The sequence below is a fragment of the Helianthus annuus genome, chromosome 16 (assembly GCF_002127325.2).
Source record: "Helianthus annuus cultivar XRQ/B chromosome 16, HanXRQr2.0-SUNRISE, whole genome shotgun sequence".
In the NCBI taxonomy this organism is placed as follows: Eukaryota; Viridiplantae; Streptophyta; class Magnoliopsida; order Asterales; family Asteraceae; genus Helianthus; species Helianthus annuus.
In genome coordinates this window covers 861,754-884,122 of record NC_035448.2, presented here as the reverse complement: position 1 = coordinate 884,122, position 22,369 = coordinate 861,754, and the positions used below count along the sequence as shown (strand labels likewise).

At 37.1% G+C, this 22,369-nt stretch overlaps 2 protein-coding genes, 2 long non-coding RNA genes and 1 other non-coding gene across 5 annotated transcripts; 1 reads left to right on the top strand and 4 right to left on the bottom strand.

Annotated features, from left to right (window-relative positions):
* Positions 1 to 467: 467 nt before the first annotated feature.
* Positions 468 to 5,816, bottom strand: LOC110916496 (protein CHROMATIN REMODELING 25). Its single transcript, XM_022161216.2, has 19 exons — positions 5,559 to 5,816; positions 4,493 to 4,873; positions 4,309 to 4,392; positions 3,967 to 4,207; positions 3,777 to 3,902; positions 3,623 to 3,679; positions 3,411 to 3,497; positions 3,164 to 3,259; positions 3,030 to 3,080; positions 2,872 to 2,946; positions 2,654 to 2,740; positions 2,396 to 2,487; positions 2,155 to 2,287; positions 1,945 to 2,064; positions 1,758 to 1,871; positions 1,590 to 1,673; positions 1,375 to 1,508; positions 1,067 to 1,307; positions 468 to 928 (listed from the first exon to the last, which is right to left on the bottom strand). The coding sequence occupies exons 1-19, from the start codon at positions 5,750 to 5,752 to the stop codon at positions 563 to 565; spliced, it is 2,763 nt and encodes a 920-aa protein (XP_022016908.1). The 5' UTR covers positions 5,753 to 5,816; the 3' UTR covers positions 468 to 562.
* Positions 5,817 to 7,755: 1,939 nt separating this feature from the next.
* On the bottom strand, positions 7,756 to 11,027 carry LOC110917016 (glycoprotein 3-alpha-L-fucosyltransferase A). Its single transcript, XM_022161637.2, has 7 exons — positions 10,610 to 11,027; positions 9,786 to 9,943; positions 9,419 to 9,660; positions 9,187 to 9,291; positions 8,902 to 9,058; positions 8,506 to 8,733; positions 7,756 to 8,144 (listed from the first exon to the last, which is right to left on the bottom strand). The coding sequence occupies exons 1-7, from the start codon at positions 10,904 to 10,906 to the stop codon at positions 7,883 to 7,885; spliced, it is 1,449 nt and encodes a 482-aa protein (XP_022017329.1). The 5' UTR covers positions 10,907 to 11,027; the 3' UTR covers positions 7,756 to 7,882.
* On the bottom strand, positions 11,011 to 11,083 carry TRNAR-UCU. Its single transcript has one exon. It is a non-coding gene; the product is annotated as a tRNA-Arg (tRNA).
* A 5,902-nt stretch (positions 11,084 to 16,985) lies between these two features.
* LOC110916898 lies at positions 16,986 to 20,844 on the top strand. The gene is made up of 7 exons (XR_002580099.2): positions 16,986 to 17,950; positions 18,069 to 18,266; positions 18,637 to 18,699; positions 18,965 to 19,047; positions 19,140 to 19,205; positions 20,190 to 20,376; positions 20,620 to 20,844. It is a non-coding gene; the product is annotated as an uncharacterized LOC110916898 (long non-coding RNA).
* Positions 20,845 to 20,979: 135 nt separating this feature from the next.
* Positions 20,980 to 22,333, bottom strand: LOC110916899. Its single transcript, XR_002580100.2, has 2 exons — positions 22,245 to 22,333; positions 20,980 to 21,323 (listed from the first exon to the last, which is right to left on the bottom strand). It is a non-coding gene; the product is annotated as an uncharacterized LOC110916899 (long non-coding RNA).
* Positions 22,334 to 22,369: the final 36 nt, after the last annotated feature.

Sequence of the window (22,369 nt, the reverse complement as noted above, 5' to 3'; positions counted from 1 at the left end):
GCTCGTTTAGGCTCGCGGGCCTAAACAAGCCCAAACAAAATTTTAGTTTTTTAGATACATTATAATCATAATGATAATGAAGATTATAACCCAATCATACAAAGCCCAAGTTGAGTTCAACTTAGGCCCATATGATTTAAACTAATAACATTGGCGAGTCAAACTTTGGCTCATTTAAGTGATACCAAAGCAAGCTCGAGCCAAGCTTTTAGCTCGTTTGAGATTATTCTCAAAATGGCTCGAGCCGAGCTCAAATAAGTAGACTCGAGCCTAGCCAAGCTCAAGCTTCATAAAAACATGATGAGCCGAGCTCGAGTAGTGGAAGACTCGGGCTCCGCCCGACTCGTTTACACCCCTAGTTCTAAGTACAGCGCCAGTTTAGTTGGACCTTACTTTTAGTTAACACCCCACAATGAGTTGAGTTAGATTTCACATACTGAACTCAACAAACACAAAACAAAACCATGTTGGCAAGAACTTTTTTTCATTGATCGAGTATATATGCAGCCTAAGATACAACATTTCCTTTTATATGAACTCTATAGACCATGTAGAACAATGTTTATGCAAAATCATCATCATCGTCTACCGGACCAGAAAAGAATCGCTTTTGAGGCAAATAATTTTCAAGGGAGGGTTTAAGTTTTGATGCTACATGAGTTTTTATTTCTTTTGGTTCTCCTATATGATGTGAAGTCCTAATAGAAGTTGATAATTTGTTTCTGACGGACGCGGGCCCACTTTTGGACCATGCAGACGGTATTGTATGTTGCCGTTTCGATGATATCGTATAACTTTTGAGCGAATTACCCTTTAATGAGTGTGTATCCGTGTTCCTGCTCCTGTTCCCATCATCTGGTCTCGACTTAACCACTGGTTCCACAGGTACAAGCTTTCCACTAATTTGATTTGTAAAAACAAAAGTCACCTGCACCAAAACAAACATCAGATCAGGTCAATTTAGCCGTTTTATTAAATCAAGATTGACCTATATGATTTGACCGGGTTTCGGTTTTCACATGAGTTTTACGTTTCTTTGTCATCCCTATCAATGGAATGTGATTACCTCATCTCCAGCTGATGCTTGTAAAATAGTATCGGGTACAGTATTTGGCGAAAAATGATGACCCCAATTAGCTAGATCCTCTTCTAGTGGGGCCCCAACCTGTTTCTCTGAGCGTTTTAAGTTATGCAAGCATCCAGAAATGCCTGCAAATCCCCCAATATCCTCTTCTTCATCCATACAAATGGCATCTTCTGTATGTTCTCCACAACGTGTGCAGTTCATCTTCCCGTGAATTTCAGATCTGTGAACTAAGATGTTAATGACTTTTCACGCAATAAAGATAAAAGTCGATAAAAAATTAAGCTTACGTGGCATCTTCATAGAATGTAAATAGATCCCGTAAATCCTCTGTTGAGAAATTGTTCCCCTGCATCTTAGAATCAGCTAGCTCTTGCTGAATTACTTTTTGAAGCCCTTCTTTCGACATTTGTCGCTGGTACACCTGCCATAATACTAGACTCCATCATACACGTATTAAATGAGCATGATATATATGTAGACACGCACACACATAATCTAATACCTTTTCTTCAATGGTTCCTGTGCTTAAGAACCTATAGATGTATACTCTCTTTTTCTGCCCATCTCTCCACACTCTGGCAGCAGCCTATATAGGCGAAAGTAAAAATATATATATTAGATTTATTACTAGAAAAAAGAATAATTTTCAAAAAATACAAATAAAATGTACTTGTTTATCATTGGCAGGATTCCAATCAGGGTCAAACAGAACAAGTCTATTTCCGCCTATCAAGTTAAGGCCACAACCACCAGCCTTGCTGCTCAAAAGAAACGCAAATTCATCCTGGAAGATAATTAATTATATGATTATTATGCATTTGAATTTTGAAAAATGATAGTGAAGGAACTTTGAATACCTTTGACTGATCATTAAAGCAATTGACCAGCTTTTGTCTTTTGCTGATTGATGTAGTCCCGTCAAGCCTTAAGAATGGATATCTTCTCTCTCGACATAATTGAACGATAAGGTCCAGTGTCTGAAAAATTAAATCTAGTATCATCACCTAAAAGTCTAAAACCAAAAAATTTAATCTAGTTGCTTAGACGTTCATAACTAAAAGTAGAACCTGTGTGTAATTTGAAACCAATACAATTCGGTCATCTGTTTTCGTACGCAGATGACCCAACAAACGAGCTAACACATGCATCTTCCCAGATAATTCGACCCATGCTCCATCTCCACCAGTCCAAGATCCAGATCTAACCAAAAAAAAAGTAAGATGAATATAAATAAATATAATAATCGTGATATACTATTAATAACTATGATAATAAGAAGAAAAACAATAACAACAATAAACAGCTTACCTTCCGGCAAACATTTCTGGAGGGAAAAAGCGCATACAGCCCTCAAACCCTGCGGTCCCAGGGTTCCCGCTTTTCATTGTATCATAAATCAGCTTCAATATAAAAAAAATATATGCATCAGAAAACATTTCGTAATAATTACAAGAGATCTTAAACACCACATAAGATGTTAAAGGACATCAGTATAGTGGCATATATATACAAGAAATACTTGAAAACAGTTATTTTTATAATGCTTAAAATCTCAGTAATGTTTACCTTTGGATGATTGCAGAGCTTCTTCAGGGCAGTTATATAAGCCAGAACTTTTGTTTGTTTCACATCTTCAGCAATTGCTTGTTTCACCTATATTCAGTGAACCGAAAGGGAAAAATCATGTATGTTCAGATAATCAGATGTTCAGTTTTTAGACCACTATCAATGCAAAATGAAAAAAAAAAAATATCATTAGAGTGACAACCGAAAGAAAAGCATACGTTTTTTGAATGAATAAAGTGAGTATAGAGTTCTTTTTGAAGAGGAGTCAGCTTGCAACAGACAACCTCAACTATCTGCAAATTTTACTCAACATTTAGCAAAAATAATTGAATCAGAGAAATTATTTAACTATAAGAAATTAAAAACAATTGCATACCTTTGGTGGCAAGTGATTTGACAGCAATGCATTAGTCCTCCTCAGTATAAACTAACAACACAAATTCTAAGTATGAGCAGATGCTGACATACAAATCTGTAATTAGTTTTATTTAGTATCAATAAAAAAATTACCTGGTTCACTTTTGCACTCAGTTCTGCTGAGCGCTCATTGGCAAGATGTTTCTCTTCTTCAGAGGCAGTGGGTTCTCTCCCACAAATGATTGGTGTCTTCAAATCCGTAAGTTAAGCACAAATTAGGTTATATTATATAAAAACTATCAGCGTCCAAATCTACTATAGTTCAAATCAAGGATTATTAGTTGTGAAATATATCAGTTATATGGTAATTAGCAATTAAAAGGTTAATTAGTAAGCTGACCTCGTAATAACGTCGAAAAAACGCAGCGTCACCCAAAATCCCTGGATTAGTGAAGTTCACCATGGCATAAAACTCTTCTAGGTGGTTCTGGTAGTTTAGATTAGATGAGACAAGATTGTGTTACAGACAGAATAATTGATCTGACAACAATGAGCACTTTATGACAATAAAATGCGCCGTGAACACAATAAAAATCTACAATTATTCCTTACTTGCATTGGAGTCCCAGACAATAAAATGCGTCGTTTGCAAGAAAGAGCTGCCAGTGCCTAATCCACAAAACAGAATGACCAGTAGTCAGGTGTCAGAATACCAAAAAATCCAAATTTTTAATTATCTACAAAATTACTGCTAGTCTACTCTTACCCTATTGGTCAAGGTCTGATCATTTTTCAGCCTGTGTGCTTCATCACATATGAGAAGATCACAAGAGCCACTATCATTAAACTTTGACGAATGCATTCGAAAGGTCTCGTAGGAAACAATCAGTACCTGTGAGAGAATCAGGATTAGTTTGTGTCTACTTCTAACATCAAGTAACTTTAACTACCTTTACCTGCAATCGGCTACGTGGACTTCTGAAACTATCAATGCTGGAAATGACATCATCACGACTACTTTCACATAAAGCAACAAGCTTAACTCTTTCACCAACCCATTTCTTAATTTCTGCCTCCCAGTTGCTTACTAGACTCGTAGGAGTTACAATTATTGCCTTTTTAACCAGTGGTTTTCCATCAAATCCTTGACGAAGAAGAGTATATAGCAATGTAATCGACTGCAAAGTCTTCCCCAATCTATTTAAAAGGACACAATAGTGGTACATAAGAAACAGTCAATGTGCTTTATCAGTTATCACATCATTATAAACAATAACAAGTGATATTTAGCTATTTACCCCATGTCATCAGCCAGAATGCATCCGTTAATATCAGGTGTGCATAAGCCTGTAACACATTCAAACATAAACTGTACACCTTCCCTGCAATATCAGATAACTACAGCTTGTGAAACACATGTAACAAGACGTAGCCTACACAGAAACATGAGTATCTAATGAATTTTCAAAGTAAATAAGGTACCTCTGATGGGGTCGGAGGAACTTAACAAGTATATGATCCACTTCTATGGGTATTAAACTGCAATCTCCATCTTCCAAATTTTCAGGCTGCCATAAGATCAAAGGTTCAATATCTGGTGGCAGCTTTGTAACCTCTTCTGGCACTTCCGCCTCCACAGAAACATGAGCATTCAACCTGTTTGTTATGGGAATCAAAGCTGGCCTGTTTGATCCCCAAGGTACAAACCGTTTACGAGCACACAGGCGGCGAATCAGCTGCTCATTCTGGTTGGAATACCCATCAGCACAAGGAGGTTTAAAAGGCTTCTTGAGAACAGCTTCTCTTTCACTAACTGAATAAACCCGCGGTAGTAGTGACTGCCTTTTCACAACAAGATTTCCTCTGATACCAAAATCACAAACTTATGTTAGTTTATTCAAATACAAACTCTGATAACATGATCTTGTTAAAAACAAAGAATCAATCACTTATCACTCCGTCCATCCCAAAAACAACTACAGAGCTATTCAATGGTTTTAGGCCTGTAAACAAACCGAACGTTCGTGAATTGTTCAGCGAGATGCTCATGTATTTAATAAACAAACAAAAATGAATGAAAAAATTTGTTCATTTAATTAAGCGAACCAACATGATCGCATGTTTTCTTGGTTCATTTATGCCCGTTTGTGTTCGTAAATGTCCGTTTAGATTTTAAATGAACGAACATGACCGTTTTCTTAACAAACAAACATAAACAAAAAAGGTTGTCCGATTATATGTTCGTGTTCATACTCATGTTCAGTTAAAGTCAACTTAACGAACACGAACGTGCCCCGTTCATCTTCGTTCGGTTCGTTTAAAGGCCTAATGGTTTTTATGTTAACCCTAGGTTTTTCCAAAAGCAAATTATAATCAAAATCATGCTACAAACTTAACCCATACATCTAAAACAAACTATTCTAATCAATTGTCAGCTAAAAACACACAAATTCATATCAGTTCTACCAAATTTCATCGAAATTATGTATCCACAGATGCGAATAGAAATAACTAATTGCATTTAATAACCAATAGAACAACGGTGTACCTCAAAAGAGCATCTACATTCTGCGATTTTTGCTCACACGCAGCTGGTCGTGCGACGTCGTTTCCGTGAGAATTTTCATCGCTGTCAGATCTAGATAAGCTATCGTCTCCGTCTTCAGATTCTTCGCAAGTGAAATCTTCGCCCGAATCGCTAGTATCGGAGATTGATAGAACTTCTACATCGTCTTCCTCCATAAACCTAGGGTTCTTAACTTTGGAATTAGGGGTTAGGATTCAGGACTAGTTGTTCTGATTTTATCTGGTGTGTTTGAAAGGAAAATGGCGGTTAAATGTAAGCCCTCTTTTGTTTGAAAAGGGTCGGGTCAACATCCTTTCGTGTTTAAAAGGTTTGAGGTTTGAACTAAAGTAGAAAAGTGAACAAACCTCAAAAGACCATTTTGATACTTTACTCAAAGTTTAACCCTTAAAAAGAATCAAGTGACGGTAACATAACTAGTTTTATGTCTAGCTTGTTATAAGTTTAAGTCTTTAAGATAATCAAGAGATGGCCTCATGTATAAGTGTATAACATAACTAGTTTTATGCCTCACTTGCGTTGCGACGCGCTAAATCAAATATTTCTCAGCTTGATAATATGTACATTTGTGTTTCGGTTACTTATGCATACTACTCATAACACGATCTCAATAAAAATTACATCGAGACGTAGATAAAAACACGCTTGTCAAAAAAAAAATATTTTTAAAATTTAGGGAATATATAGTAACTTCATTAAAGTCCAGGGGTAGTAGCGTAAGTTGAGGTTAAAAAAAAGACAAGGGAAAAACTTGGTAAAATTTAGGGATGAATGTAATATTTTCAAAAAAAAAAAAAAACCTGCACCAGTGCACCTCCCGAGTTTCAAACACGTGTCTCTTGATTTAGGTTGATCATGCATCAACCACTCCACCACATGCCATTTTAAGTATGGGAGTTTGCTTTCACATGTATATATACTAATTTAAAAACCGGAATAACCAAAAAAATAATATAGTAACCTAGTGGACGCCATGTCATGGCATCCACTGGTTGGCTAGCCGCCTCTCTTCACCAATAACAAATGTTCACTAATCTCACCCATGAGAAATGTATATATAGGTAATATTAAACATTACATTATATTATGTGATTCAGGTTTTGATATCAATAAATATTGTCTATTTTATTTTTATCCATGGAAACATATGACTTTGATTTTCTATTTCCAGTATTGAGACTTCGATGAAGGTGTCTCGCCTTGAATTTCTTGGATCCAAACACATTTAGATATAGAGTTATACTCTCGCACATGTCCAAATTGTTAAGAGAAGGTTGATGGTATTTGAATTGAGGATTCCTTCAGTCAAGTATCACTCATGTGAACAAATGATGTGGGATTTTATCTAAGGTGTCAAATCTTCATGTGAGATTGTCCCGTCACAGGACATGTTATTATACCATTACTCGTTTATTTGGTATCATTCTAGTTCTATAAGCATGTCACTATGCCCACAAGTATTTAATGCATATACAACACATAAAACAAGACATTGTATCCAATATTTATTTAGAATGTCTTTTATTCATCACGTGAGCAAATATTTCTTAGTTTAGTAGTTTGAGATAGTAAAGTAAAATATGAGACTTTTTTTCCCACGTAATGGTGGTTTAAAACCTCAAATCCTTAATGACATTACAACTTGCAATGGTGGTTTAGATCCTCAAATAAGACAGCGATTGACGAAAATACAGTTTGTTTGATTGTGGTCGGAATGGGTCTTCTGGATTCGTGGATTTGATTCTTAAAAACTGAAGACAAATAGACTCTGAGAATCAAGATAAAAGGGGTTGTAAACTAAACCTGTCTCCAAATAGAATGTTAGTATTTAGTTGTGTGGATGAACCATAAGGGGAGGGTCCAAATACATGAGTTTATTAGTCTCACAAAACACCTTAAAACATGCATCGTTCTATTGTTATCCATTTTCTTGTTTTAGACTGATTATAAGCATCTAGATTGTGAGTAATGTTATTTGTGTCGACATTCAGCTAGATTATGTATTAAACTTTATTTGTTTACATTGAGTAGTTCACGTTATGCCAACCATTGCCTCCGTTGAAAAAAGTGTCGCTTATAAAATTGAATTTCCATTTAACAAGATATATACGTGTCATGTATAATCCCCTTATTAACTCTGTGTGTGTGGTGGGTCTCTCTCTATATAAAAGCACTGTGTTTAAAATCAAAGTGCACAAGCAGTACTTTCACCACACCAGATTTTTGCATGTCATCAAACTAGCGACGTTTAAGGATGCTTTCATGATGACGAATAACTTCAATTCTAACTACACAAAGATGACCTCAAACTTTGCACATGGATTGCTTATAATGTGACTTTTAAATGAGTTATTGTTAGCTTTGAAACTAAATTTGTATAAAGCTTGCCTTTGAGTCATGCCAACAGGGTATATCCTGTAAACTTTCAGCTCCTTTTCGTCACCTCTTATGCTTTCAGGCCTTTCCGTCCTCCATATAGTTTCATGTTTCCGAGACTTGAATTTTGACAAAACCGCAGATTCTAAGGCCTCTATGCTCAAATTCCCAGACCTGTTAAACCAAGTTGTTATATTAAATTAGAGTTAATTGCGCGGATGGTCCCAGTGGTTTAACGTTTTTTCACGTTTAGTCCCCACCTTTTGAAAATAGCAGGTATGCTCCCTATGGTTTGTTATTTTGTTACTCGGTTAGTCACCGAGTAGATGTCAGTTAGTTTGGAAATAGCAGGTATGCTCCCTATGGTTTGTCATTTTGTTACTCGGATAGTCCCCTGACATTTTCTCAGGGGACTATCCGAGTAACAAAATGACAAACCATAGGGAGCATACCTGCTATTTTCAAAAGGTGGGGACTAAACGTGAAAAAACGTGAAACCACAGGGACCAACCGAATTACAAGAGAATATTATTACCTTAAGAAAATAGACTCCATATCAAACCTCCCCCTCTCTCGTACGTAAACATGATATACAATTTCTGAGCCCGTTCTACACTTGCATGGTCTTTTTGAGAATTCGGGCCTTTTTTCTTCTTTCTCGTAGATTCTAGTTGCAATGAAAATGCATAACCGGCAAGAAGAATGAACTGCAGCCAGATCCACAAGAGCCTTGAAAGAATCAGAAGGCCCGTCATATTTCCATCTGTAAGAATTATTTATTGATGACTGGTATATTGTATCAATCCCACAAAAAACTTATAATTTGATAACACAACCATATTCGACCCGTATTCCTTGCCCGCCCATTTTATGTGGTTATCTGTTATAAAAAAAAAAAATAATAAAAAAAAAAAACAGAAATAGAACTTGCCGTAGTGATTCATTATAAGCAGTCAGATTCTCTGCAAGGTGTTTCATCATTTTAACAACAGGCTCAACACTGGCTAGTTCCTTGATATGTAAAACTGAACTCGGCGAAGGAGCGAAATCTTGAATATTTGGAGCACCAACAACAACAGGAACCGTTCCTACAAAATTACTCAAACGTAAGCTCCCACAAGTAATTTTTATAATGAAGGAAATAATGTTCCAAAAGATAACAAAGGAAAGTGCATATAAATAACTCAAAATTTTTGCTACAAAAATGACATCATACCTGCAACAAGTGACTGGAAGAATTTTTCGGTGACATAGTCTTCTTCATTGGCATTCTCAAAAGCTAAGCCAAATTTGTATCGTTTAAGCGTTTCAACCTTGTCAACTGAAAAGAAAAATAAGAATTGTTGGTGATTAAAAAGGGAGAATACTAGAAAGTATAAATATAAATGTGCATATACAATGTGAAGACCAAATTTTGGATTTTGCATAAGAAAAGCTCAAACGCTTACCCTTTCCATTACGGTTTCCATGACAACGACCATAAGAATCAATCTTGACATTTGAATTTTCAAGCATCTTAAGGGCTTGTAAACGGAAGTTGCGAGCAGCACAGTTAGAAATAAACGCAGCTGCTAATGCTTTTTCAGTTTTTGGCACAACAGGTGCCATTATATCATACTCTGCCCAAGAGAAGTATCCAACAGGCACATCTGAGGAGAGACTGGTAGTCATAATGATGTCGTATCCTGCTCTGAAACGTTATATATATTTGAGTTTCTTTATTCAATTAATTCGAATATGCAAATTAAACAAAACTATAAATTTGTAATCTGACTACATGAAGGATTATCGTTATCATAGAGAGTGCATACCCACCGCCGCGCCACGGAGATCTCATTCTTGGGAAAGTAGTGAGCCGATTCCATCGACCGAAGAATGCCAGCTGTCCCATTCTCTTTATGCAACCCAAACGCAGCATCAGCATTCTTCTTGTAAACTCCAAACTTACACCCAACCGAACACGACTTCCAATCCTTCAACACCACATTAAGTCCAGAACTCAGAAAATCTCATCAATAACACAAACTCATGCCAATGATCTCTAGATCAAGTGGTGGAGGGCTTGCATTTCTCTTGAGAGATGCAGGTTCGACTCCCACTTGGTGCAGAGTGAGGCACTGGTGGGCAATGATAGGAGACCCAGGGAAACCTGGGTTGGATCCTTGAGCCAAACGGGTTTTACCGGTAATTTACTGTCGTGCCTACGGGCGGGTGGGTTATCGGGTTTTCCCCGGAACTGGTGGTGGACTCGGGTTACTCTCGGAGTACTCCGTTTGTCCAGTGGATGCCCCGAGAGTGCTCGGGATTGAGTTTGTTGGCCATTAAAAAAAAATAATAATAACACAAACTCATATTTACAGAAACAAACTTCAAAATGCATAATCAATCAGTATATACAGTTATACACCTTTCAAATCCTCACATATTTTCAGTCCTTCATGTCTTATTAGTGAGATAAACAACAATGGAAAACATACAGGGTTGTAAACGAACCAAACGGAGCCTTGTTGTATGTGCATTCATTTAGCATTGTACTAGTTCACGAACACAAACGAACATGTACCATTTTAAAAATTTTAAAATAAAAAACAACATTCTTAATCCCAACATTAGACATAATCACAATAGAATAAACAAACCTCCTCACGACCGGCAATAAGTACAGGTTGTTTAACAAAATCCCTAGAATACGCTACATTATCTTCTCTCTCCAACCACTCCTCACAGCTTTCTCCAGCACCACCACAGTTATGCACCAAACCTGATATCTTCTGATCGATCGGATCAGTGAAAAACGAGTAATTGTGATTGGATTCGAGTCGGAATAAGAAGCCGATTTCAGCTAAGCAGAGTAGAGTTAAGAGAAGAGGGAGATAATTGGTGAATTTCATCTTCGGATTGTCGGAATTATGGAGATTAGGGTTTACGGAATCCATAATCTGTTGTTGACGGAAACAATTGGGGGGAAAAAGGAATTTGCGTTACGTTTAATAGTAAAAAACTAAAAACCGAAAAAAAAAATAAACAGGAATAATAGATACACGCCCGGTGGGACTCGAACCCACAATCGCCTGATTAGAAGTCAGACGCCTTATCCATTAGGCCACGGGCGCATCTTGTTTTGTTGTTTAATATTATGGTAATTATCTCTCAAGAGAAAATTGCAAGATGCATGTATTGCTAATTGGTTAACCCCTTCATGGTAGTTGAAATAAGGACTAAAACCCTTGTTATCTATTGGAATACATAAAAATAACATATTAACATACATATGAATTCAAGATACTCGTATGTATTTGACATTTACATTATTATAACCTTCCATGTTAGAGCATTCACATCCAAATAACTAAATTATGTGTGTGGTGTTTTTAAAATATAAAAAGTATAAAAAGTGGTTGTGAGTAGAGGAGAGAGAAAAAGTTACTGTTCATCTGTATATTTGGGGGGACACTGTTCACCCCCTATAATTTTTTAATATATTTTGAAAGTGGTTGTGAGTGGAGGAGAGAGAAAAGATAATGATAAAGGTATAAAAAATATTATTTAATTGAAAAGGAGAGAGAAAATGTAGTGTTTTTTAGTGTAATTTAGGGTGAAAGTATGGTGGATTGAATGTGAATGCTCTTACCATTGAGAATATGTAAACGTTAATAATCAAGCTTTTATTAAAACATTTAAACTTTATACTCATGTGGATGAATCTTTTAGATTATACGTTGCGGGGGCTTGAAAATGGGGCGTTATGCAACATGTGGACAACATGTAAGCACACGTAAAAAATGGGGCGTGGTGCAAAAACGAGGGGTGTGGGACGGAGCGTGAAAGAGTGTTGTTTGACACGTGACACACACTTTTTTCTATTATTTTATATTTAACATAAAAAATCTATTTAAAAAAATAAAAATTACATAAGATTAAAATAAAATTACATCACTTTAAAATAAAATTACATAAACATTAATGATCGTCTTCTTCTTTATCAAGGTCGTTTCGTGGATGAGAGAAATGGATGATTTGATGTGCAGTTTTTGGGTGAAATATGTGATTATATATGGGGTATTTTTTCATAAAAAAAAAAGTTTTTTTACACTCAAACCCACCAAATACCAATTTTCCACGTTGTCTAGCGGTTTTCCCTCCAGACCAGTGAAAAATCGCTCGCCACACACACAACAAGGTTCACAACGCGGGGCACGAGGTGGTTGGGTGGGCGTGGGCTTGCAACAACGTCATGTTTCGACACCCACATGGTTCACAACGCAGGGCATGGGGTGGTTTGGTGGGTGTGGACCCCACTAGGGCCCTACTCGAACCCTACTACAGGGGTGATGCATTCTTGGAACCCCATCGTAAAGGGTATTTGTCTCAAAAATCACAGCGAAAAGCAAGCATTGTGGTGACGAGGGTTGACAACCAATAACATTTTAGCAAACAATATACATAATAACTTTAGAAATGTTTTATTTCATGATGATTACCATCATCCAAAATTATAAACTTAAAACGGATTAGTTTAAGTTCAAACAAATGATCCGGTTGCATAACTTGTCCCAAACATGTAAAAATATTCTTCACTAAAACACACTTTCACAAAAAACACAAAGTCGTTCATGTACCTGAAAAGTCACGCTTAAGAAATGTCAACCCAATGGTTGATGAGTTGAAAGACAAATTTAAATTAAAAAAAAAATCTCTATTTTAAAATGTTTAGGCAAATTTACATTTCACGAAACCTCCACTTTAAAACAACTAGCAAATCTATTTCCACATTCCCGTTTTTTTATTACAAACTTCTAGGCAAAAACCTCCCAGTTTTTTTCTCAAAAGTTCTCGTACAGAAATTTAATTAGACAACATGTGACATCATAAGCTTGCAAGGAATATGACATATGTTACCAACTATGAGCCCATAATCAAAGCATGAATATCCCCTATAATAATAATTCTCAAAAAGCATATAGTTACTCATCTTATTTCGGCCAGAGCGACAGACTGGGTTGTCAAACCCGAATACTCGATAGATCTATCATTATATTTTACCCCTTTAGGCTAATGATTATAGAGGTAGGAAAATTTCCATGGATCAAACCCCTTCGTTAGGGGTATCTCAATAATCCTTACCCACAGTTCACATAAATCACACTTAATCATTGTCCATTAACATGCCAATATATTAATACAAACATGTTTTTCCCCAAAACGTAAATAAAACTTTATATAAAAATGGGGTTGTGAAAACTCACCTTAGGAAGCGTGAAATATATAAATTATTTCCAAAAAGCCCTCAAAAGTAATCTATCTACTTGTGTCCTAAGGAACACTTTAATGATCGTACTAATACTATGAGACCTAAATTGTTCACCTAACTTATGATATTCAAACAAATGTTTAACCTTCTAAAAACATTTTAATTTAAACAATGTTTTATTTTCTAAAAACATTTGACCCGAACGACCTGTTGGCGACCTAAACTTTTGGTTAAGTCCATATTAAAATAAGTGACAAATTTATACCTTTTAAATAAACACCTAACATCTGTATTTTTCCCAAAATACAATACACATACCAAAATAGTGTGTGTCCTACGAGGCTTAGCACAATACCACAAATAAGATTATCAAATATCACACAGTATATATATAAAAAGAGAGAGAGGCCAGTTAACGTACAATACGGCTTAACGTACATCACGTATGATAGATAATTACGCACGTTCATTTGAATGTCACGTACGTTATAAACTAAAAAACCCAAATCACGCATGTTGAAAACATTAATCACGCATGCTGAAAACATTAATCACACATGTTTTTTTTTTTTTTTTTGAAAAGGTCAACAAATATATTATTTCATCTAGAACCAACCAACTCGTTGGCTCATCACCACAGAACTAATACAGCTACAAAGAAGACAAAAGGCTACAAGTTCAGACCATACATTTCAAAATTACACCATTGCACCCACTCCAAATTTTGGGCTTTTGCTCGATGTTTGATCCAGAGGTATCTGAGATGTTTTATCTCCTCCTTAATGTCTTCTACGTCCCTCACCTTCTGGTTAAAAATTAAATCGTTTCGCCATTTCCATATACACCATACACCAATTTGAGCAATGGCATTAACCAGTTTTTTCCATTTTGTAGAGCCTCTCATGTGCATCCTAATGTCCAGGACATCCTTTACCCTAAACAGAAAAGGATTAGGAATCCTGCACCACACTGCGACAAACTCCCAAACCCCTTGAGCCACTCTACAAGCCGCAAAAAAATGGTCTAACGACTCGTCTGCCTCCCCGCAAAACTTGCACTCAAGAGACCCGACCTGCACGTTTCTTTTAGCGAGTTCCACCAATACCGGGACCCGCCCCAAAGACACTCTCCACAGCAGAAAATTAACTTTGGACGGGACCCAATTGTTCCAGCGAAAAACCTGCCCGACATGCAATTGGTGGCTGTCTTCCAGCAACATTTTCAAACTAGTAATTGTGAACCTATCATCCGACTCCAGACTCCACTCCCACTTATCCTCCCCTTCGCCTCTAACCACCAACATTAGCTCCGCTATTAACCTCTCAAGCTGATCCAGATCTTCCATGGAAGCTGGCTGCCTGACCCATTCAAACCGAATACCTGGAGCCCCATCTATAATCTTCAACCGCTCAGCTAAGGTGACACACTTGACCCGTTCCAAATCAAAGAGACGCGGGAACCTGAGACACAAGGGAGTATCCCCCAGCCATCTGTCTCTCCAGAAGGAAACCTGTTTTCCACTCCCTGGTATGCATCTGAACTGGGCTTCAAGAGCAACCCCACATCTTTCTATATCTTCAGCCACCTTAACAATTTGTTTCCATGCCCCCGCCACTGACAGCTTTCTAGGAATGAAGTTCCACACCCTAGAATTATGATGTATGCTCCAAATTACTTTTCTCCAAAGGCAGTCGCTATCCAATTTTAATCTCCACCACCACTTAGCCAACATACCTAAGTTTGTATCCCGGAGCGAACCGATACCCAATCCGCCTCTCTCTTTTGGGGCCATCACTTTCTGCCATGCGACCCAATTAATTTTTGATTGATCCGCCTCGATACCCCATAAAAACTCTCTCCTTATCCTCTCCAACTGATCAATAACCGACGATGGCGCCCGATAAATTGAAAAGTAGTAAGTCGGTAAGGAGTTGATCACTGCCTTGATCAACGTTATTTTCCCACCATATATATCGTGTTAGCTTTCCAGATAGACAACCTCTTCCTAAAGACCTCCACAACCGGAGTCCAATGCTTTTTCAAGTTCATGTTCGCCCCCACCTGTAAGCCCAAATGTATAAAAGGAAAAGTACCAACCTTGCACCTCAAATTTCAGCCATGCTTTGCACCTGAGCACTCCCAACACCTATCCCATATACACTATTCTTTGCTAGGTTGACCAGCAGACCCGATGATAAGAAGAAACAACGAAGAATCCTATTAAGATTTCTCGCATTCATTAACGACCACTCCCCCAAAAATACCACATCATCCGCGTATAAAAAGTGTGACAACCGAGGCCCGTCATTCGCACACCGGATCCCGTCGAACAACCCGATTCCGCATGCCTTCTTAATGACCCCGGATAGCGCCTCCGTGGCGATAATGAATAAAAACGGAGACAAGGGGTTGCCTTGTCTTAAATCCCGACAACACTTGAATTCTTGTGTAGGAGCCCCATTAACTAAGACCCAAGCCCTAGTACCCATCACAAAAGCCATAACCCATCTCCTCCATAAGCTAGGGAACCCTATTTGATCAAGCACCGAATTAAGAAAATCCCAGCTTAATGTGTCATAAGCCTTTTCAAGGTCTACCTTGAAAATCATACCTCCCTTTTTGCATTTCTTCATCCAAGCAATGATCTCATTAAGAATGAGTGGCCCGTCAAGAATGCTTCTATTCGCCAAGAAAGCCGTTTGCTCCTCCGAGATAATATTGTGCATGACCTTTTTTAGCCTGTTCACCAACACCTTGGAGATTACCTTATTCACACACCCAATAAGGCTAATTGGCCCATAATCCCCAAGCCCTCCCGGATCACTACATTTAGGAATCAAGGTCAAAAAGGAAGACGTGCAACCTTGATTTATTGAAGCAGATTGAAAAAACTCCTCCAACACTTTAACAAAGTCATCCTCTAAAAGACCCCAACATCTCTTTATAAACTTAAAGTTTATACCATCCGGACCTGGCGCCTTGTCGCCACCACAATCCCACACCGCCTCCTTGATTTCACTCCTAGAGAACGGTTTAACAAGTAAATCCGCTTCCGCAACCGATACCTTAACCAAGTTTGGGCAAACCAACCTCGGTCTTGACACCATTGGTTCAATGATTTTGTTTGAGAAGAACGTGCAAACCGTATCCTTTATGATCTGGGGAGAAGTTATCCACTCGCCATTTATCATCAAACCATTTATCCGATTATTGGCCGTATTGGCATTTATCACCCGATGAAAATAAGTCGTATTTTCATCGCCATCTGTCGCCCATTTCACCCTCGCCTTTTGCTTTAAGTCCATCAATTTCTGACGGTTAACTTCCAAAACAAAGGCCCTATATTCAGATCTCATTTCCAATTCTCTCGATGTCAACCCCCTAAACTCCGCTGCCGTCTCCAAGGCCTCTAGCTGGGACATTTTTTCGGTGTACTCCACATCCCTATGTGCCTTATATTGCTTGTCACACCCCAACCAATGGCGGAAACATCGGGATGAGACGAAGTGTGAAGATTGCTAGAGACTTCATAACACTATTTGTGTCAATATTTAATAAACCCATTTCATTTCATAATTTAATTTGTCAACAATACAAGGAAATTCAAATAACAAGTTCAAAAGAAATACATAACAATATAATCAAAACTGATACAACATTTAAACCTAAACGTCTATATGTGTATCTAGGCATCATTGCTACTTCATTTCATAGCATCATCATCATCAACCTGTAACATGTTAAAATAAAATTCAATGCAAAAGCAAAGGCGAGTACACAAGGTTTAAATAGTATAACATAAGTATAAAGCATTTTACTCGAATCCACATGGCAATTTGTAAGCAAGGTAATTAGCATGCATATTATTACGTCTAAACCCAAAGTGTCCACTAGTATTTAGCATCCCTCGCCACAAAAGTGACGAGACCGTATAGTATAATGACCTAACAATCCCCCGTCGGGTGGTGTGCTACTCCTATAGCGCTATAATTGTTAAGCGAGGGTATAACATAGTAATGGCATAAAGCATGTATTATCTAGCATAACAAGTAGCATGTATAACGGATTGAGTTCATAAAGCATGTTTATGTGTGGGTAAGTGTAATTTTGTATGGTAACATGTTACAACCCAAAAGTGGTTTAAAACGTAAATGGGTCGAGTGTACTCACGGTCACTACTAGAAAATGGAGTATTAGACGGTGTTGAAGTTTTATTTTAGATGGGGTTAAAGCAATAACACCGTCTTAAAATCAATATCCATAGTTGCTTTGATTAAAATATTCAAGAAAATTCAAAAAAACCCCGTCTAATGCTTAAACACCGTCTTATACTATTTTATGCAACCTTTAGACGGTGTTGTCTTGAACACCGTCTTATAATCCGTGTTTTGGCAACTTAGATGAGAGTCTGGCCCTTGATCAACAAAAAGATCCAACGGTTGGTGTTATATCTTGATATATCCCTCTTAACATTAACAAAACCCTTAGGCGGCCTTTGCTTCCCACTTCCCCCCAAATCGCACAAGCCTGAGAAGACACCACAACCACCTGAGATGGGCACCACCACCGGAGCACTAGGTACCCACCACTCGAGACCCCTAAATAACCACCGTATCTCACCATTCGCGTCTGCAGTGTCCGAGACCCACCATTCACCACCACCGAAATACGCCGCACCACCGCCGGTTTCAAGGAACTCACCACCGTATCTCAACAATTGATGAATTTGGTAATTTTTTATATATTGTGTTAATTTTTTCTTCTGGCACTTGGAATTTGGATAATTTATAGTCTAGGGTTTGTTAGAACTTGATATCTACAGCTAATTGTTAAAACTTGATATTTAGGGCCACTCAGACCAGCATTTTTCCACTCAGACCAGCAGCCCGGCAGCATCCTCTTACCCTGACAGGACCAGAAATCCGGTCGGTTATTATGCACAACTTGTTTTTGCTCTAACTGTCGTAATATTCCCGCTGGTTTTAATGTCTTACCCTATAATTACAAGCCTAATTCCAGCTCAAACAAGTGTCCTCAAGCTTCAGGTATTCTAGTTTTCAAGGATTAATGCTGCTGTTGTTTTCATACTGTGATGCATATTATGATTTGAATTGTATGTTTTTCTATGCATACGACGTAATAGTCTAAGGCCATGTGTGATAACTACTAACCCTTTAAGTTTTTAAGGTTGGCCTATTCATGTTCTTGAAGATGTTAAAGATGCAACTCACAAGTTTTTTTGAGTTGCCAGCAGCTAAAGAAAAGAAGAAATACTCGAAAGATGCAACTCACAAATTATTTGATTACATATAATAATTATCTATCGCGGATCACGTGTGGGTCTAAACGGACTTAATTAAACTAACGAACGATACATATACATCTATCAATGATCACTGAGATTTTTTACTACAGGGTCCCGATTTGTCTGAGCTTTACAAGTCCGCAGTAGAGGTGGCGACTGTGACTGCGTATCTGGTTAGTTATTCGGTTACCCTTACGACTTCCATACGCCCGATTTAAATAAATCGAACCGTCTACGTGAACAAATAAATCTGACCAAATGTCTTATAAATGTTTTCTATACGCCCGATTTGAGCTTGATTACAAGCATTTGTTCTGGGTTAGTATTTGGTTTAGCCGATAATCCTAAAATCAAATCCAACAACATTGGAATAAGGTTTTAGATGGGTCAAATGTTTGACTATTTTTTTGGTAAAATGATGAATACTGATTGTTGTAGGTTAGTACAAAATGGACTATGAAAATGAATACCACCAACAGATCCCACAGTCAAGATATGAATGCCTGATTGCCTTCTTTTTGGTAAGCATCTAAATTTTCATTTCTGACTTGATTAAATTTTAATTTATTTTTTATTTAATGGGATTTTGAAATTTTGTTATGTTGACTTTTAGATGTGGATGACACCCTTTATCCTCTAAGCTCTGGGCTGTCAGCTGAGGGCACCAAGAACATCAAAGGTATTATTGCATATACAACTGATTATTTATAGATTGTTGCCTATATCATTTTTTGTTACCTACGTTAGAAACTTGTGTATTATATAGGTTGAATAAATGAAATATTAAATAGTTAGTAATGACGATTTAGGAATTATAAAACAATATTTTGAGATAGAAATTGATTGAAATTATGTATGGTAATTTCTGAATGGTTAAGTGTTGTCTGAACCATTAAGTGCTGATTAAGAGCCAGTATAATGCTTAACCGTTCAGAGGCAAATTTTTGACCAATTCAGATTAGAGGTCTTAACCATTCAAACTAGACCTGGCAAACGTGTCGGGTCGGGTTGGGTCATGTGTCAAAATGGGTCAATTAAAAAAAGGGTTGTTTTGGTTCGGGTCGAAACGGGTTCGGGTCAGAACGGGTTCGGGTTGAAATGGGTCCGGGCCAGAACAGGTTTCAGGTCCGGCCAGATTTTTTTTTTTTTGTGATGACTAAACTATGCGTTAATCATTCATATGCTTATTATCTACCGAGGGTAAAAGTTAAAAAAAATTATGATTTTAGACGAAATTTTGAACACTAATATGAGTTACTGGAAGTTATAGGCTTTGGATGTATATCAGTTTAGTGTTGTAGTTTATGAGCACAGATGGTTTCATGAATACATAAAAACAATATGATTTAGACTAAATTTTAACGAACAAGGTTTTTTCTAAGTCTGAAATGTCTATTTTAACAAACAAACACAACCATTTCATCACTATTTTATGGGCATAATACCTGAAACAGTGAAACTGCTACCCTAAGTTGATGAACATGAAAATCAACCTGTTTATAATCAACATCTTATGTTGATTACGCCTTAGAGAGTATATCTTATGTTGATTACGCCTTAGAGAGTATATCCAATTTAGATAAACTTTTCACTACAATATACTTTAAAACCTATTAAACCTCTTTTTTTTTTTTTTTTTTTTTTTTTTTTTAATTTGTGACAGTTTTAGACATGCATCAATTGGAGTGATGGTTTATGACCAGGGATTTGTTGCGGAGATGAGTAGCCGAAGAAGGATGTGGTTTTGCTGGCAGTGATCTTGTAGTTATGTGTGTATGAGAGAGAGAGAGAGCCGATCGATCGCTCCCAAAGACTGGAAACCTTTTTTTTTAACATCAAGCACATTAAAGGTATGTGGTGGTAATGAAAATTGGAAAATGTTGGGTGGTGGTGATGGTGGAATTGAAAATCGGAAAATGGTGGGTGGTGCTCATTTAAACAAAGATCAAATGAAACTGTCAAATGGAATACGTTTTCATATTTAATAGTATAAATTCGAGTTGCAATATGTTTTGACACCGATGCCGCGGCAACGCGCGGCGGTTATAATACTAGTTTATGTTAAAATTGATAAATATATTTTTTTTGTCCAGCTTGCATATGAGTACTTAATCCCCCTCCAGGCAGCTGTTTGGAAAGTATTTGACTAAGTATCTGATGAAGAAGCGGATGATGACACGGATATGACGTACAATTATTACATTTTATATCTTAGATAGTTTTATGACGTGTTTGTGAATTATGACTTAAAACGAACCCGGATTGTGACGTTTATGCTTATATTTTTTTTGAAAGGCAACCATTTATGCTTACGTTTATGCTTATTAGTTTATGTTTATTTTGTTTTTGTGTGTCATGAACCGGAACTTGGCAGGTTTGTATTGAAAAAACAAGAAAAAAAAAACGTTTTTTAAGCATCAGCGACGACGGAGAAATAGTGACAATTGCGACAATAGTATAACAGCGACGATTTATATCATAATATCAAAAGACGGTGGTCATCAAGTTTATCAAATTGAACACCAAAAGACGGTGTTCATCAAGTTTAAGCCGGTGTTCAAATTGAACACCAAAAGACGGTGTTCACCAAGTTTAAGTCGGTGTTCAAATTGAACACCGTCTAATAAGACTTGATTTTAAACCAGTGTACATTAAGACGGTGTTGAAAACACCGTCTTAAAACCCATATCACCCCGTCTAAAGCTCTGTTCTGTAGTAGTGGGTTTTGCAAGTCTTGAACTTGGGAATCCGAGAGTAAGTTGGTTGTTGGATTAGCTAGTTGGAGCAACTTGTCCTTCTACACAAAGGAACAAAGTGTATGAGTTTGGGGAAATCAGAAGATTAAGGATTCGAAACTAAAGCGACATGAAAATATTATATCAAACTAATCATCTTCACACATAACACTTGTATGACACTTGGTAACCACAAGGGTTTTAATGATTTCATGAGTTGAACACCCATAAGAATCATAACAAGGTTTAGGTCCTTAGATGATGTTCTACTACTTTGACAAATGAACATGATTTCAACATCAAAGGTTCGAGTGTACATAGATATTATTTAGGTTGTATAGTATATTATTAAGTCCACATGTTCAAGTATTTCAAGTATGAGGTAGAAGATTACATCTTCATTTAGGTACCTCAAGGTGTGTCATAGAAATCATGTAGGAGGTAGGAAGAACAAGTTTCCATTTAGGCACCTCGTATATGTTCACCACTACACTTGTTGTAACAACAAACAAGGAGGGTCATGAACTAAGATTAATACAATAATGTAAACAATCTATGCTATGAGAAATCATCAAATCATGTGGGGATTTTATGTTGGAAAAACCCAAGTTGTTCCATAATCACTCCTATATCAAGTTTGAAACTTGAACATGATTTGTGGGTTAAAACCCTAATCAAAACAGAATTTATTTGAGGTTTAACCTCTGATTTTGTATGTCTCAACCTTGTTTTTAAGCCTAACTAACCATAGAAGTGGTTATAAGCATAAGGACATAGGTTTGAGATGAGTTAGACTCAAGTTGAACAAGTTTAGTGAAGAATAGATGAAATCATAAATGAACAGTGAACTTTGGAGCCTTTTTGCCAGAGTTCCAGGGACTTATTTACTGTGAAAAACCCATGGAATCGAAGGTAAGGTCGATCCAAGCACATAGGAAAAAGAATGGACTAAATCGGACAAGTATTGAGTGAGTTATGCTCACTTTAGTGAAGCTTGCTGAATCTGTCCGAAATTCTGATTATAGCTGCGAATTTTAGGGAGTTTGAGAGAGTTTTGAGAGTGAGATTTGAGTTTGTAAAGTGGTAAGGAGGCTGAGATTAAGTTGTA